This window comes from Oryzias latipes, chromosome 7, assembly GCF_053564925.1.
Source record: "Oryzias latipes strain Hd-rR chromosome 7, Olatipes_Hd-rR_3.1".
Classification (NCBI taxonomy): domain Eukaryota; kingdom Metazoa; phylum Chordata; class Actinopteri; order Beloniformes; family Adrianichthyidae; genus Oryzias; species Oryzias latipes.
Window position 1 is genome coordinate 2735618 of NC_136243.1, and position 17180 is coordinate 2752797.

Consider the following 17180-nt stretch of genomic DNA (forward strand, 5'->3'; position numbering starts at 1 on the left):
AAACCTTCTTTTTAAATGTCTATAGGTAAGAATGTGGGGGGGGGGGGGGGGGGGGGGTTGAGCCACAGCTTCAGTGTTACTGCTAAAGGCTCCGAATCCTGGGGCTCATTTTAGGATCCATATGACAGACTTTAAGCCCCTCCCACCAACCTTCATATTTAGGGATAGAGGGAGGGGGTGCAGAGAAAGGCCATGGCTATTTTAGCAAAGGCTGTGGTTAAAGATTGACACGTCTCCCATCACCAATTCCTCTACCTGACCTTTTCAAACTAAGAGAAATACTTTCACAAAGTTAAATTTGTTGCACAAGTATTATCCGTCAGTAAAAAGGTTTCGTATTTCTAATAAGAGTTTTAAGTGTCTGTAAAAACATTTTGTACTTGTTGAAAAAAAAATTGTCAGTCTATAAAGAAGTTTATTTTACATGTAACAAGAGATTTGTGTGACTGTTAAAGGATTTGGTATCTGTAGAAAGTAAAGTGTTCATCTGCATACAGATTCTGCAATTGTCCACAAAAATTGTCCAATTGCAAAAGTTTTGTGTTTGTAATTAATAACGTGTGTGTCTGTAAAACTGTTTCATAACTAGTCCTGCCGCAAAAATGCTGTTGCACCGTGTGTGAAACGTCACGTGCACATACAAGCATGTGCATTGATCTACAATCAAGTAAAATCTTTTGCTTCTCAATGAATCAACCAATCAACAGCCTTTCACTGTCACCCAATCGGTGAGCTGCTTGGACCAGCCCATTCCATGTCTATCTATAAACAGGAGAACAAACAAAACAGAACAAAATATTTCTTCAAAAGGTTTAAGATATCACCAGAATTTCCTGACATTAATAATGGTGAACACTTTTTGTTTAGTCTTGGATAGTTGGCTGGGTGTAGGACTGGGGGGCACAAGGGGTTTCATCCATCATGTTTCCTTGGGCAAGGCCAGTGATGCTTCCACCTAACTAAAAACAGGGTTGTCAGGACGAACACCCACCATACAACTCTGTGAAAATCAGTGAAAACTGATTCACTGTGGCTAACTCTTATGGCTTGTGAGAAAGGTGACCAACAACTGTTGTAATGAAATACATCACAAACCATATTTCTGTTTTTTTTCCACCATTTCATCTGGTCTCCTTTGTGTGGAATTTATTTTTTCCGACATGGATATCGTCCATCTGATGGTCCAAGCAGTGCACAGGTGTGTTTTCTCCTGATGGACAATGTCACAACATGAATCTAATGTCTTAGTCACATGCACCCATGTGGGGGCTGTGGGGTTTTGGGATGTACGAACCCATAGAGGGTGGGATCTTCACTGGTGTCCATGGATTACATGAAATCTTTCCACCTTTATCCACCTTTGTCATGGTAGGGAGAACATGTCAATGGAAGGGGGGGGGGGGGGGGGGTCATCAGGACCCCACAAGATAGCACAAGGGTTATGGGACATCATGAAAATGGAACGCACCCTTGTTGTGGGTGTGGTAAGTGTATAGTGGAGTATTTTTAAGGATAATGTAAGTGAAAAGCTATTATGATGATGCTGTTGTATGGTGCTCTAAAGCCACACTTTCGTCTTTAACCCTTGTGCTATCTTAGATGACCCCCCCTTTCATTGACGTGTTCTCCTTACCATGACAAAGGTGGATAAAGGTGGAAAGATTTCATGTAATCCATGGACACCAGTGAGGATCACAAATCATTGAAGAAAAAAGGTTCAGAGCACTGTCTAGTGGGTCTAGATGACCCAACTCCGTATTTTAAAATGCCTAGGATAGCACAAGGGTTTATTAAGTGCGCTCACTGGTTTACTGATCGTGTGCAAATGCCACATGCATGGGGTGTGCACGTGATGCGTAAGTGCCCGTAGGATGTCCACACATTCTCAGTTCCTCATTTCTAACAGTCAGGCTGCAGGAGAGAAGCACACATATATCACATAAACAGTACTATCAGGCTCCCTTGTGCAGCGCGCAGGGTCTGAGTCACGTTGAATAAAATGAAGAATCTGTAAGACAAGCCTGCGCCTCACCTACTTCACCTACACCAGGGGTGGCTCTTGGACAATGAGCGTGCGGCTCCTTGCGTCTCGTCATATTTTCCATATCCTGTGCCTCATTTCATAATTTTTCCCTCCTAAACCACACTAAAACCATCAGAGGGTATTAAAAATAAATAATTAATAATAAAAGTAATTTGGCAGTGTGTGTGTGTTTGATTCTGCTCCCGACACATACGTGACCGCCAATCATTTGCGCAGGTTACGCCCACTGCCGGAACACATAGATAAAGATTGATAAGTGTGCAGACCGTTACCCTCATGGTCAAAATGGTGAAATTCAGAATATACAGATAAACACAGGATGTTTCTGGAAGAACGGGAAGATTCTTACTTTTTACTGAACAGAATGGCGTCACGGTGTTTATTATTATGAGCTTTTGGAAGCAGTAACATTGGTCATGGCAGAAAAGAACAAAACGTATCCCGGAGAAAATGAAAAACTTCTTGATTCAAAACGGCAATCATTCCACTCTCCTTCTTTGTGGAGCTCACAGCAGAAAGCTGCAATCAGAATGAATGAAGCGCAGAACGTGACGCTGCTTGCGCAACTGGACGGAAACGACCGCAGATCACTTTTCTCATGGATCCTTTAATGCAGAGACTGACTGCCTGAGATCCCCGCTTGTCACTGATGAGGCAGCGAGAGAACCGAAGATAAATGAGCAGAAATCTCTTTGAAAGAAGGCCCTGTTATAATTTGGAGAACAGACATCGTATGAGGTTCCATTTGTGCCAAAAATATCAAAATGTGTTTTTGCGTCCACTGTTATGTCTTTGGTCCATTGTCTATGTCTACTGATCGTGTTTTTGCGTCCACTGTCTATGCTTTGGGCTCATTGTCTATGTCTATTGAATGAGTTCATTTTACATTGGTTCATGTCTATGTACTACTAAGCAATATCTTCTGCATGCCCATGATTCTTTGATTATTACTTTGTATTAACTTTGTGATGTAAATGCTTGCTTTATCCTTAAACTTTATCTTTGTCATTGTCCTTATCCCATGTCGTCTAACTACGACGTCAGGAAGATCCTTAGCAACCGTTGCTAGTGTCGTTTGCTATGTCGTTTCACGTGTCGTCAGGAAGATCCTTAGCAACCGTTGCTAGTGTCGTTTGCTACGTCGTCTCACCATGTCGTCAGGAAGATCCTTAGCAACCGTTGCTAGTGTCGTTTGCTACGTTTTCTCACCATGTCGTGTCCTTAGATCTTGCTGTATTTCAAATTGTGCAAAGGTCGTCAGAGAAGTCTTTTGTACGGTCGATAAATTGTTTCCCGTATTATTACGGAACAAAACACTTAAAAAAAAAAACCTTTATTGACAATCCTGCAAACGCGCACTGCCAGAAAGAGGAGGGGGGTGCAGCGTACAACGGTTTCACGTTCCCGTTTAAAGTTATTTAGAGTATGGCTTTAATTTAATCTTGTGATGAAACTATTATTTCAAATTATTTTGAAAAATGACTGATCTTTATAAAATATGTTGTTACAAATCTGATGGATAAACGAGAAGCAGACGGGCTAATAAGAGCCTTATACTGGTCCCGAGTGCACCATCTCATGGTCACATAAATAGATTAAAAAGAAAAGCTCAAAAACCAGTCAGTATTCGACTGTTATATTCATAATTAGTGACTCGACCCACTAAAATTTGAGAAGGTAACTCATCGAAGATATTTTAAAGGCCTCCTTGCAAGGCCCCCGTAAATCGTTCAGCGGCAAAAAAATAAATATTGCCATGGACTAATGACTTGAGGGTTTATTTCTGAACAAATACATTAAATCAACACCAATGTGTTTGTAATTTTATTATTAATAAATCAGCCACGTTTTTCATGATCAGAACACAGCACATTCATAAATAGTCTTCGTAAAATGTTCATATTTATTATGTGTCATTCTCCGCGTTAAATAGAAGTAGTTCGCCTCCAGATCAGGTGGTGGCGGTAATGCGCCTCTTTGTTTTCGTGTCAAGCGTTGTATGCATGCCCCCCCCCCCTTTCTAGCAATACGCGTTTGAGGGAATATCAAAATAAAGTTCATCTTATTTTTATTATTGAATTAGAAAATAAAATCAAAACTCTGGAGACTGCTTATGCTGCTTCTTCACAGAAACACATTCTGGGACTTCTGAAAAATTTAAAGCTGCAGTTTAATGACATCATCAATAAACAAACACAATTCCAGATACAAAGGCTTCGACTGGAAAGATATGAAAACTCAAATAAATCTGGCAAATTTCTAGCTAATCAGCTTAAAATTAATAAAGAAAAATCAACAATCACTTCTATTATGGACCAAACAGGGAATGTCACCCATGACCCGGTAAAAATTAATAATGCGTTTAAAGACTTTTATCAAAACTTATACACTCCACAGATCAATCCATCAGAACAAAGCATCAACTCATTTCTCAACAATATAAACCTGCCCAAGTTAAACGAAGATCAAATCACAAATTTAGACTCTCCGCTCTCGTTGTCTGAGCTTCATGAAGCTCTGTTACTTATGCCTAACAGCAAAGCACCAGGGCCTGACGGCTTTCCTGCAGAGTTTATAAGGAATTCTGGGAACAACTGGCACCAACGTTTAATAAAACGGTAAAATTTATCAATGAAAGCCAATCTCTACCACCTAACATGAACTCTGCCAACATTATCCTTCTTCTAAAACCAGATAAAGACCCCACGAGTCCTTCAAGCTATCGCCCCATTTCTTTAATTAATGCAGATGTAAAAATTATCTGCAAAGCACTAGCACAGAGAATAGAAAAAGTCACTCCTCACATAATTCACTTTGATCAAACTGGATTCATCAAAGGCAGACACTCGGATGACAATGTCCGCAGACTCGTTAACATAATAGACTTTGCCACCATCAAAAACCAGGAAATGACTATACTATCACTGGATGCTGAAAAAGCCTTTGACAGAGTAAATTGGAAGTTCCTCATTGCTGCCCTCCATAAGTTTGGGTTTGGAGAAGCATTCATCAATTGGATCAAAATATTATATCACAACCCCAATGCATCAGTTAGAACTAATAAACAAACTTCCAACAGGTTTTTTCTTGGAAGAGGAACTAGAAAGGGTTGCCCACTCTCTCCTTCTCTTTTTGCTATATTTATTGAGCCTCTAGCTGCAGCAATAAGACAGAATGAGAGTATTAAAGGAATTAAAACCAAACACAGCCATCATAAAATTAGTCTCTATGCAGATGACATATTACTGTTTTTAAGTAATATACATTCTGTAAATGAAACGGCAACAATCATTAATGAATTCTCTTCTATATCAGACTATTTCATTAATTGGAATAAATCTGTTTTATTACCACTGAACAGTAATGCGGAGCAAGGACTCACAATACCAGTTAAATCAGGCAATATAAAATATCTAGGTATTTATTTTTCCCCCAAAATATCAGAACTGGTGCAGCTAAACTACACCCCATTACTGAAAAACATACAGGACGATCTAACACGCTGGACCAACCTGCCTTTGTCCCTTATGTGCAAGGTAGCCACGGTAAAAATGAAAATCTTACCCAAAGTTAATTATCTCTTCTCAATGATTCCCACACAACCGCCATTAAAATGGTTCAAAACATTAGACTCATCCATATCAAGCTTTCTATGGAACAATAAACCTGCAAGAATTAGTCTAAAAACTTTAAAATCTGCAAAAAGCTGTGGAGGATTAGAATTACCTAACTTCCACAATTACTTTCTTGCAAATAGATTACAATACATCTTAAAATGGTTAAAAAATAATCCAGAAACCAACTCATGGTTAGACTTGGAACAGGCGTTATGTGGAAAGATCAACCTGTCAGATCTTCCATTTATTAGCCAAATAGTTAAAAAACAGGATTGTTTCAAAAGTATTAATATAAATGCCACTTTAACAGCCTGGTGGGAATTTCTCAAAATATCAAAATCATCAATTCAACCGTGCAAAATGACACCCATCTGGAACAACCCAGACATCCTCATAAACAAAAAAATTATCCACTTCCCAGCTTGGCAAGCAGGGGGCATAAAACAACTAGAGCACATAATTATTGATAGAAGATTCATAACTCCCCAGGAACTTCAAGACAAACATGGAATATATAACTTCTTGGAATATCAGCAACTTAAATCAATTATTACTAAAAAGTTTAAATACAGAGACAACGATTTAAAGCTACCAGATGTAGTTACCACTCTGATCAATTTCTCAATGAATAAAACTCTCTCCAAAATATACAAACTTTTATGTAATTTAGATAACAATATTTCACTTCCGACAACAAAATGGGATGCGGATTTGAGCATCAGCACAGATGAAAGCTTTTGGTCAGAACTTTGTCTAAACACCTTTAAAATGACAAAAAGTCCAAATCTGCAGCTAATCCATTTCAAAACTCTTCACAGAATATACTACACTGGACAGAGGATGTTCAAGATGGGTCTCAGCAACTCAGACATTTGTCAGCACTGTGACAGTAATCTACCCGATAATTACATGCATGCACTGTGGTTCTGCACGCCTGTACAGGCTCTCTGGCAGCAGGTATGTGCCGATCTATCAGTCTGGCTTAAGGTTTCAATCACAGCTTCACCGTCACTTTGTGTGCTTGGTGACATGCGTGCCATCGATGTAGAAGGAGGATTAGGCTCTATCATTTTCATAACTTTTTGCATTGCTAAAAAACTATTTTAATAAATTGGAAAAGCAAGAAAAATATAAATATAAGTCAACACAGAAATCTGCTGCTTGATCATATCAGCTTGGAAAAAATGTCAGCCCAAAGTTCAAGTAACTTTGAAAGAATTCAGTCTCTCTGGTCTCCCATAGCTAACTCCATGACTTAGGGGGTGGGGGGGGCCTGGTCGTCGCTGCTCCTTGCCCTTCTGCCGTAGGGCGGGGTGGGGGTCGGGGCCTCCGGGGCCTGGCGGGGGGTGGTGGGGGCTCCGTTGGTCGGGGGGTCGGGTCCGGCGCCTGGGTGGGGCGGGCTGGGGCGCTGCGTGGTCCTCTGGGCTTGGGTGTGGGGGTGCGTGGCGGGGGGGTGGGGTGGTGGTCTGGCTTGGCTTGGGGGGGTGGTCCCTTTGCCTGTGCTGGGGGGGGTTGGCGGGGGGCGCTGCTCGGGGGGGGGCCCAGCGGCGCTGGATGGGCTTCCCATCTACACCTGGGGCTGGGATCGGCCCTTCCCTGGCTCTGGGGCGGGACGGGACAACCCTCTTGGGGCCCCCGGTCGCTCTGGGTGTCATCCGCTTCAGCTGCGGGGTCTGGGGGGGTGGTGGGTCTTGTCGGCCCTGTCCTGTGGGGGGGCATTCTGGGGGGGGGGGGGGGGGGGGCACTATTGGTACGGGGCAGGGGGGGTTGACGGGTCGGGGTCTCCGCTGAGGCCATCGGCGGTTTCCCCGGCCGGTTGGCTGCCTCGGTCCCGTCGAGGCCTGACCAGAGCTCTTCTAGGGCCGGCGTTTGGGGGTGGGGGCCTGGGCTTGCTCCGGGGGGGGGCCAACGCTTTCTGGCTCCTCTCTCTCTGTGTGGGGGGGTGGTGCTGGGCCTGGGGTGTCGGCGCCTCGGGGGGTGGGGCCCCTGGGCTGGGTGGGCCTGGCCCTCTTGTTGGGGGGGGGGGGGGGACAGCTGTTTGACCACCGGGGGACAGTCTATCAGCTGTCCCCAACTTACCCCCTTCCTCATATAACCTCATAATAGGGTGAGGGTGTGGGGGGCTTAGCCTGCGATGAGCCTTGGGGGGGGGTTTACTAGGCAGTGGCCCCCCTCCTATGGTTGCCGTATGGAGTGGGCCCCCCCTCTTTCGGTTTTATTTGCACCTTAAACATGTAGGGCCCTTGGTAGGGGGGGTGCTTGGACATCACTGCCAGCAAGCAGCAGATGTCCTCCTAGCACCCTACCCGCCAATTTTAACCGCACCTTAGACATTTAGGGCCCCTTGGTGGGGAGGGTGAGGGGGCGTCACTGTGAGTAATCAGGAGATTTCCCCTTAGTGCCCTACCCGCCAATTTTAACTGCACGCCCCTTAGTACATACACCCCTCCCCCCTCAATATATACATCCCAACATAAACACACACACATGCACACACACACTCTCTCAAACACACATACACGCACACACATTTTGCAAGGAAGGTGGGATCTAGGACCATCTGTCCCCTGCCTCTTCCCTGGTGAGGGGTACGGGCCCCTTTGCAACGGCGGCCGTGTCCCCGGGGTGCCGGCTTCCTGGGCCCGGCGGTGCTCTCTCCGCGCGGTGGGGGGGTTCACATTACATCTGAGCCGGGGGTGTTCGTGTCCCTGGGGGGTGGGTTCTTGTCCTTGCTCCTGAGTGCTGGGCCCCGCCAAATTTCCAACTGTGGCCGAGCCTGGTCGGGCCATATTTACAACACCCCTTGTGGGCCCTCTTTTTTCCCCGGGGTTCCCCCCTCCTGGGCGGGGGCAGCGGGCCCCTGCCTCGCTCCTCCCTGGACCAACCGTGGGCCGGGCGGATGGCTGCCTGGAGTGCGGAGCGGGTCTCCCTTGGGGGGTCCTGGCTCGTACCTGGGGTTGGGGCGGGGGGATGCCCGGAACTCCTGGGTGGTGGTGGGGTGCTCGTCTGGGGCTGTGGGCGTCCTTCTCCGGTGGGGCCCTGCATTGGGTTCTCCCGGCGCGGCGGGGGGGCTGCTCTCCTGGTTGGGCTGGGGCGGCGCTCTCTTTCCCTCCGTGCCTCCCTGCTCTCTGGCTTTGGGGGCCTAGCGGCGGCCCTGCTGGCCCTGGCCTGGGTGGCGGGCTTGGTCGCCCGGGCGGCGGTTGTTCCCTGCCGGTTCCCGTGTGGCGTTGGGGGGATTCCGGCTGCTGCTGCGGTGGGGGTCTTGGGGTGGGGATGGCTGGGCACTCTCCCTCCTTCTTTTCACGTTCCACCATCCATTTTAGAAGAACATAAACACTCACCTGAGCACAGGTGTTAGCTCACCTTTGCACTAACAGTTTGCATGACTGAATGACTGAAATATTTCACACTAGTTGGTTTTAAGGCATAAGTATGCGTGTGAACACTATCTGTTTTGTGTACATGTCGACAGGTGGACATTTTTGCAACTAACAGGTGTGTTTATAACATTTGAGTGTGTGTGTGGACAGGCTCCGCTCTTTTTTTTTTTTTACATTTAAACCTTACCATAATGATTAACAACCAGTAAACCTGTCTGCTCTATGCTGCTTCATGGTCTTATCCCCCTTCCCCTCCTATTATCACCCCCTACCCCCCCTCTCTCTAACATCCCTCTCTCTTCTTCCCCTCTTTCCTTTTCCGTCCGGTCCAACACCAAAGATTTTCAGACATGTTTGAAATTAATAAAGTTTGGCCTCAATTACAAAAGGGGTTTATTCAGACATACCTTTGGTTTGTCTGAAGATTAATAACCCCTCTTGTTAAAGTAAAATATGTCCAACCCAAGAGGCCCTCAGCTCTCATCTGTCTGCCCAGCTGTTGGACAGGACAAGTTAAAAAAAGAAAAAAAATAAATAAATAAATAAATAAAGTTCATCTTAAAAACGTGTTGTCATGGTTAACCCTGACGTCTGCTTTGGTAAACATTTCTTTTTCGTTCTGTGGTAGTACAGGAAAAAATTTACCGGCCGTACAAAGGACTTTTCTGACGACTTTGGCAAAATTTGAAAAACGAGAACATCTAACGACAAAACACGGGGAAACGTCGTAGCTAACGACAGTAGCAAACACGGTAGCTAACGACAGCAGCTATCGACAGTAGCTATCGACAGTAGCTAACGACAGTAGCAACGGTTGCTAAGTCCTGACGACAAACTGAGACGACCAAAGACATAGCAGTGGACACAAAAACAGATTTTTGGCACAAATGGAGCTGATCAGAGAGGCTACAACTGGCCTGGGGCTTAGCCCCGCCTTCAGCCCCTAAGACTCATGGGAAGGGGGGGGGGGGGGGGATTTTCAGTGTAAAACCATGAGCCAGGTAGCTGTTAGCAGAGTTGAGCTGCATGCCGTTTGGCTGAATGAGTGTGTGTCGAAGTTACCGGGTTCCTAATGTGAGCAGAAAGGAGGGGACGTGAATGACGCAGTCAGTTAAATTATAAATCAGCACTTGTTGGAATATTACTCCTTAGTATAAACTGATTCATTGCAATGTATTAATATTTAATAAATTATTTGCTTTTGATGCAAATGTCAGTCATTCAATTTTGAATAAAAAACATAAAAGCAAGATATTCTAATGAGGGTCAAAATTAATTTAAGTTGCACACAACCGAAATGTAATGTATTTAATACGTTTATTGTGAATATGAATGACTCAGACACCAGAAGGAGGCTCTGTCCAGATGTTTGTGTATTTGTTGGTGTAAGTATCATTGAAAAGGGAATGTTAAGACACAAAGAATTACCAGTTAAATGCTGTTGGATAAACGATGAAATATTCAGTTTTATCATCATAAATCTGACTTCAGAGGAGTCACATTCTCACCAGCATAAACCTTACTGCCCGTCACTGAGTAGTTGTGTGTCAGAGAGAGGCAGAGAAAAGAGTGAGATGAAGAGAGAGAGAGTGTGTGCATGAAATGAGAGAGAGGTGCCTGTGTGTGTGGAGGGGGTATCTGACCTCCAGGGTAGTCTCTGTGTTAACTCTGGCTAAGCTGCATTGATGTGTGTATTGAGGGTGGACTCTTTCCTTGAAATAAACACCAGTACAATACTTGCTGTCCTGTTGTAGGGAGAGGAGTGTGTTATGGACAATAATACGGCTTTAATTGCGTGTGTGTGTGTGTGCGTCTTGGCAGGTCAGTGTGTGATGTGGCTCTTTGACTCTCACAGTGAAAAAATTCGGCTCTTGGTGTCAAACTTGTTCGCCACCCCTGACCTACACTGACCCTTACATGTTGTATAAGTGTTCACCACGACCTGGGTTAACCCTAACCCATCCGCAACATGAATGCAGGAAAAATGTTTTTGAACATTTTTTCTCTCATCTAACGGTCAAAGATCTCATAAAGCTTTCCTTAAAACCCTTGTGCTATCTTAGATGACCCCCCCTTACATTGACGTGTTCTCCCTACCATGACAAAGGTGGATAAAGGTGGAAAGATTTCATGTAATCCATGGACACCAGTGAAGATCACAAATCATTGAAGAAAAAAGGTTCAGAGCTCTGTCTAGTGGGTCTAGATGACCCAACTCCCAACGTTAAAGTGCCTAGGATAGCACAAGGGTTACTGACCCCTGAAGGTGTTTGAAAAAAAACGGCTGTTTTTCTTTCCTTTAACTTTGTCTACCACACATTTAGATTTTAAAAATTAAACTTGTGATCTCGTGCTGCAAATTATTCAGGAGCAGTCTTTCTTCTCCTCCTGAGGTCTGAGAGAAACCCCCCATGCTCAATAAAGTAGGTCCGTCCTTCCTGATGGTGAGAATTATCATCTTCAAAAAGCACTTGTGAGAAGAAATTTGAGGAAGTGCATCAAGCACTTGTGATTTTCGGTACTCACCCGAGTGTTCGGCGTCCGGCCGATGTAAGGGTTCTGGACCATGCTGCTCATGGTGGAGCTTCCTGGCGGTAAAACTCTGCTTTGACTCAGTCTTTGGAGCAATGAATGAGCAGGATGTATGAAGACAACTGTCTGCTCCTGTTTTTGGTCACATGGCACTAAGAAAGCTCCCCTCGCTCTGCACAGGGCAAAAATACACTGAGAGATGAATTATTTAGCTGCACTGAGTGGCATTTGCAGAAGAAGCTTGCCTTTTGTAACAACCCTAAACATGCCAACAGTCTGCAGACCTTCTGCTGATTCATCTGCTCAGCTCTGCATCAGCTGTGATGATGACCATCGCAGTCTGCTGTTTGTCTCCTGTGATCCTGAAGCCTCCAGAACATTCAGCTTCCTCTCTCTGCTTTTTACATTTGTTCCATGCAACCAGATTTTTTTCTTTTTTTTTCAAACCCAAAATGAAAGTAAACACAAGAGTTACAAATAAATAGACAAATAAAACAAACAGTGCTTAAAAAGGAGTGGGCAGAAGAGAAAATCTTGTATGTTCCCACCCCCATTTTACAACACCTTATATTGTACATAAATCCGTTTACAGTAATTCATTCAAAACCTGCCATCAACCCTCTGTATAACACCTATGCAAAACACACATTTGCCCATTCCCTCTGTTCATTTCAACCATCTAGAGTTCCTGCAGTGGCCTCCTGTAGGTTTTTTTTAAATGCATGTAAACGTTTGGTTTGTTTTACACCTTCATCCAGTCCATTCCATAAATCCACAAATTAAAAAGCACATTTTCTGTTTTGTAGTGTGAACGCTGTCTTTTTTGAAGTTCAGCTGATTTCTTAAATCCTGGACCCCCCCCCCCACACCCCGCCTTAGTTATTTCTGGCTTTGTTTTAAGTGTCACTAGTTCCCATAATTTCAATAAACCCGACTTTCAAAACAGTGCATTTGTATGTGTCCCATAATCCACAACATGAACTATTCCAATAGCTTTTTTCTGTAACATGTACTAATTAGTCGTAAATAAGGAAGTATTATCAATGAATATATTAGTAGGCGAGCTTTTTGAGTGTATGACGTGTTTTTCCCAACACTGCAATGCTTTTAGCAAGCTTAGCTCTGACCTGCTAGATTTTGTGGCTTCCAGCTTATTTTGTGGTCCATAATTATTCCCACGAACTCGATTTCACTTTTTCCACCACATGAGGAAGAAGTTTTACTTCTAATTTTTTTAGAGCTTTTTATTTATTAATCATTTTTCTAAATTTCAGCCTAAATTCAGCAAAGTCTGTTGGGAACAGTGTTAAATGGCTTTCATTTCAACCATTTTTTCATTTTTTCAGTCGCTAAAACAAGAGCAACATGTTTTTTCATTCTTTGGGGAAGTTCTGCACTGTTTTGCACCATTATGAATCCGGTCTGCCTGATATGTTTAGTCCACATTTATGATGAGAATGAATCAATCAGAGAATTAATTAAGAATAAATCAAAGTAACTTGCTAAAAATATATATTTTATGTTATTTTTTTCAACTGATAGAAGTTCCGTCCCCTTATGAAAAAACAAGAAACAAATCTTTGAAAAAATGTTTACTCCTATAGTGGAAACACACAAATAAAGCTTTTATAATGCAGATGATAAAAATCCCATTGATCTTTTGGCCAATTCCTTTATCTGGTTTCAGTGTTGAGGAAAAGATTTAGTAGAAATATGCTGAGCAGCATAAGCTGACAGCTCAGTGCCGTCTATTGTCAAAATGTAATACGTGTAATAATACATTTACACCCAGAAAGTGCTCTCTTCCATTTCTGAGATTAAGTCACCACCCTGGTACTAACTATGATAATCCCTTCACATCAAATCTGCTGCTGCAGAGGCCGTGATTGTCGTGAAGGCCTATGATCTTTTAATTCAATTGGAGCCCCCCTCTTCCGAGCTGCTGATGGTAGACACACCAACAAGGGACTACAATGAAGGGAGGAGTCCCAGCATCAGGCGCACAAAGCCGTGTAATCCCGAGCCGCAGCGTTGATGAAATCCCGTTGTAATTGCCCTCCTTTCTCAAAGGCAGGTGGCCCTGTTCATCGCTCATGCATGCCGACTGCAGACAGACGCAGTCCCCGTCCTCCGTGATGAGGAAGAGTTTCCTTTCACTTGTGTCGGAATGTGAAATTCAGCCAAAGAAAGAGAGATGGCATTAGTTTTTTTATGCTTTCCATGCTTTCCACAACAACAATTCTGAGCATTACAAACATACACATACATATTTGATATGTTTTTACATTACATTGTGCATATGTTTATTTTGGTAACCTAAACGTAGAATTGAATGAGAAATTGAAACCACCTCTAGTGGTCTTTTGGGGAAGTCCAACATGTTTACTTCAAGTTCAAGAACAAAGCGTTGGGCATAGTTCGATAAGTATTTGAATGTAATATTACTTGCTGTGAGTCAAAAGTGTCCTGTCCCACTCCCAGACCAAAGTTAAAAAAAGAATCCTGTCCCGTCTTGCTCCTGGTAACCTGACTCCCACTCCCGTCCCTCTCCTTTTCAAAATGATGCCACTTCTGTCCTGCTGCCTTATATTTCTGTCATAATGTAAAAAATGAACTGTAATAATAATGTGACATTTTGGGGTTCTTCAAGGCAAGTTACAATGTAATTTTTAATTACAAGCTGCATTTGACTTTGCATCCCCATCACACTCAACTCTCATGTTTGTTTTTATTCCATCTGACTTCCCTAGCAGCTCTCTGAACTTAGCAGAAGAGTCTTTCATCCTGACTCTTCGCTGAATGTCCTTTTTTTCTGACAGTGAACTCGCTGGGGGTTGTAATTCTCTCCATCCCTGCCATTGATATTTGATCACAGGACTTTAGATTTAGGGGAGAAACCGTGACTAGAAACACTGATGGCTTCAGGGTAATGTAGTCATATGTTCAATTGTGTTACAGTCATTTTAGGCATATTATCAGAAAACTACAAAAAATAGGGCCAACATCAGTCGCCTCCTATGCTAAGAGCGAGCGTGACATGGACTCCCTGATCCACACCACCAGGATCTACAGTACTGACATTGGGATGTCATTCGGGCTCGAGAAATGCAACCGGATGGTGACAAAGAGAGGCAAGGTAGTCCACACAGGAGGGGTCTCACTCCCAGAAGGAACATTAGCAGACATTGAGGACAGTTACAAGTACCTTGGAATTCCACAGGCAAATGGCAACCTGGAGCAGGCAACAAGGAAAGCTGCAACAGCTAAATACCTCCAACGAGTAAGGCAAGTCCTGAGAAGTCAGCTCAATGGCAAGAACAAGACCCGGGCAATAAACAGCTACGCACTGCCAGTTATCAGATACCCTGCAGGAATAATAAGATGGCCAAAGGAAGAGATACAGACCACGGATGTTAAGACACGAAAGTTCCTCACCATGCATGGAGGGTTCCATCCCAAATCCAGCACCCTGAGACTGTATGCTAGCCGCAAGGAAGGAGGCCGAGGACTAGTGAGTGTAGAAGCCACTATCCAGGATGAAACATCCAAGATCCATGAGTACATCAAGCTCAAGGCCCCAACTGACAATGTGCTCAGTGAATGTCTCAGGCAATGGAGAGCAGAGGATACAGTGCTGGAGGACAGATCCTCATGGGAGGACAAACCCCTGCATGGTGTGTACCACCGGACCATAACTGAAGTGGCTGATATCAAGAAGTCCTACCAATGGCTAGAAAGGGCTGGCCTACAGGACAGCACTGAAGCGCTCATCCTGGCTGCTCAGGAACAAGCCCTGAGCAATAGAGCGATAGAGGCTCAGATCTACCACACCAGACAAGACCCAAGGTGTAGATCTACCACACCAGACAAGACCCAAGGTGTAGATTCACCACACATGACAAGACCCAAGGTGTAGGCTGTGCAAAGAGGCGCCTGAAAAAATCCAGCACATAACTGCAGGATGTAAGATGCTGGCAGGTAAAGCATACATGGAGTGCCACAATCAAGTGGCTGGAATAATATACAGGAACATGTGTGCAGAATATGGACTGGAAACCCCAAGGTCAAAATGGGAAACACCTCTGAAGGTGGTAGAGAATGAGAGGGCAAAGAACCAACCAGACATTGTAGTGGTGGATAAAGAACAGAGGAAAGCCGTTGTGGTGGATGTGGCAGTACCAAGCGATGGGAACATCAGGAAGAAGGAACATGAGAAACTGGAGAAATACCAGGGACTCAGAGAAGAACTGGAGAAAGCCTGGAAAGTGAAGGTGACAGTGGTGCCTGTGGTAATTGGAGCACTCGGGGCAGTAACCCCCAAGCTGGAGGAGTGGCTACAACAGATACCTGGAAAGACCTCAGACCTCTCAGTCCAGAAAAGAACAGGAACAGCTAAGATACCGCAGGACCCTCAAGCTCCCAGGCCTCTGGTAGAGGACCCCAGCTTGGAGGAGAGTTTTTTTTTCTTCATATATATATATATATACACTACATTGTGCGCCATGCAACAGACTGGCGACCTGTTCACGGTGTACCCTGCCTTCCCCCAGCAGTATCTGGAATAGGCTCCAGCAACCCCTTGATCCTGACAGGGTTTAGTTGGTTCAGAAGATGGATGGATGGACTTTGTGATGAAGAGAGCTTCTCAAACTGGTGACCTGTCCCTCTTCCGCCTGACAGTAGCTGGGGTAGTTATCAGGTTGCCCCTGACTACCAAAGTGATTAAGCAGGTGTGTCTGGCTTTGTTGCATTAGCTGACTGCTGATTTTCAAAGGATCACAAGGTTGCCTGCCCATGTGTCGAAGTGTTTTTGGGCAAGACACTGAACCCCACATTGTTCCTGGTGGTTAAAGGTCGGCGCCAGTGTTTGGCAGCAGAGCCACCATCAGTGTGTGAATGTGTGTGTTCATGGGTTAATGGGACTGAGACTGTAAGGCACTTTGGGCCTTTAAGGTAGATAGTAAAGTGCTATGTAAGAAAATGCAATTTACAGTTTAAAAAATGGAGTTTCTCACAATACTAACATGGTTGTAGCTTTGAGTGGAGATTGTCTAAATCGTTTTAATGTAACAAGGAATAATCCAAATGTGCAGCTAAAGCAGCTTTAAGTGGAAAAAAACATGAAAAGTAAGATAACGCTTAATGAGATGTATACTTATGATTTTAAAAAGGACACAAAAGCATCTTTATGATACTTTATAAAGGCTTGAGGCAAAAACGTAATTTAGACATGAAGGATCTGATTGAAAAATCTGAATGATAAAGATAAGTGTTCATTAATCACTAAAATTGCAAAGCTTAATTAAATAAATCCAAACCTAAATTTCTGCGCTCAGTGGATTTTACAAAGCTTAGTTTAGAAAAGGTCTTCTCTCAAATCCTTTTTTTACCAGAGGTTTGTTAAAACATTGAAACTCTTGTCACTTTTTCAAAGTTAAAACCCTTTTCTCATCCAAATCAGGTCAGAATAAAGGCTGATCAGCCTGATGGAGGTGTGCCTCCCTGGATGGACTTTTCATGGTTAATGCATGCAGATTAACCTTATTTGAACTGACGTGTTTCCTTTAGATCTGAAGCTCCTTATCATTTACCTCAGAGTAATAAAGA

At 43.9% G+C, this 17180-nt stretch overlaps 1 protein-coding gene across 1 annotated transcript in view; it reads right to left on the bottom strand.

The window, feature by feature from the left end:
* Positions 1 to 11765, bottom strand: part of LOC101170973 (voltage-gated potassium channel subunit beta-2-like) — a 41431-nt gene extending 29666 nt beyond the window's left edge. Inside the window, exon 1 of the mRNA XM_023957072.2 lies at positions 11568 to 11765. Coding sequence (XP_023812840.1) covers positions 11568 to 11618 — 51 coding nt within the window. The 5' untranslated portion in view covers positions 11619 to 11765. The remainder of the gene's footprint in view (positions 1 to 11567) is intronic.
* Between the last annotated feature and the right edge of the window lie 5415 nt (positions 11766 to 17180).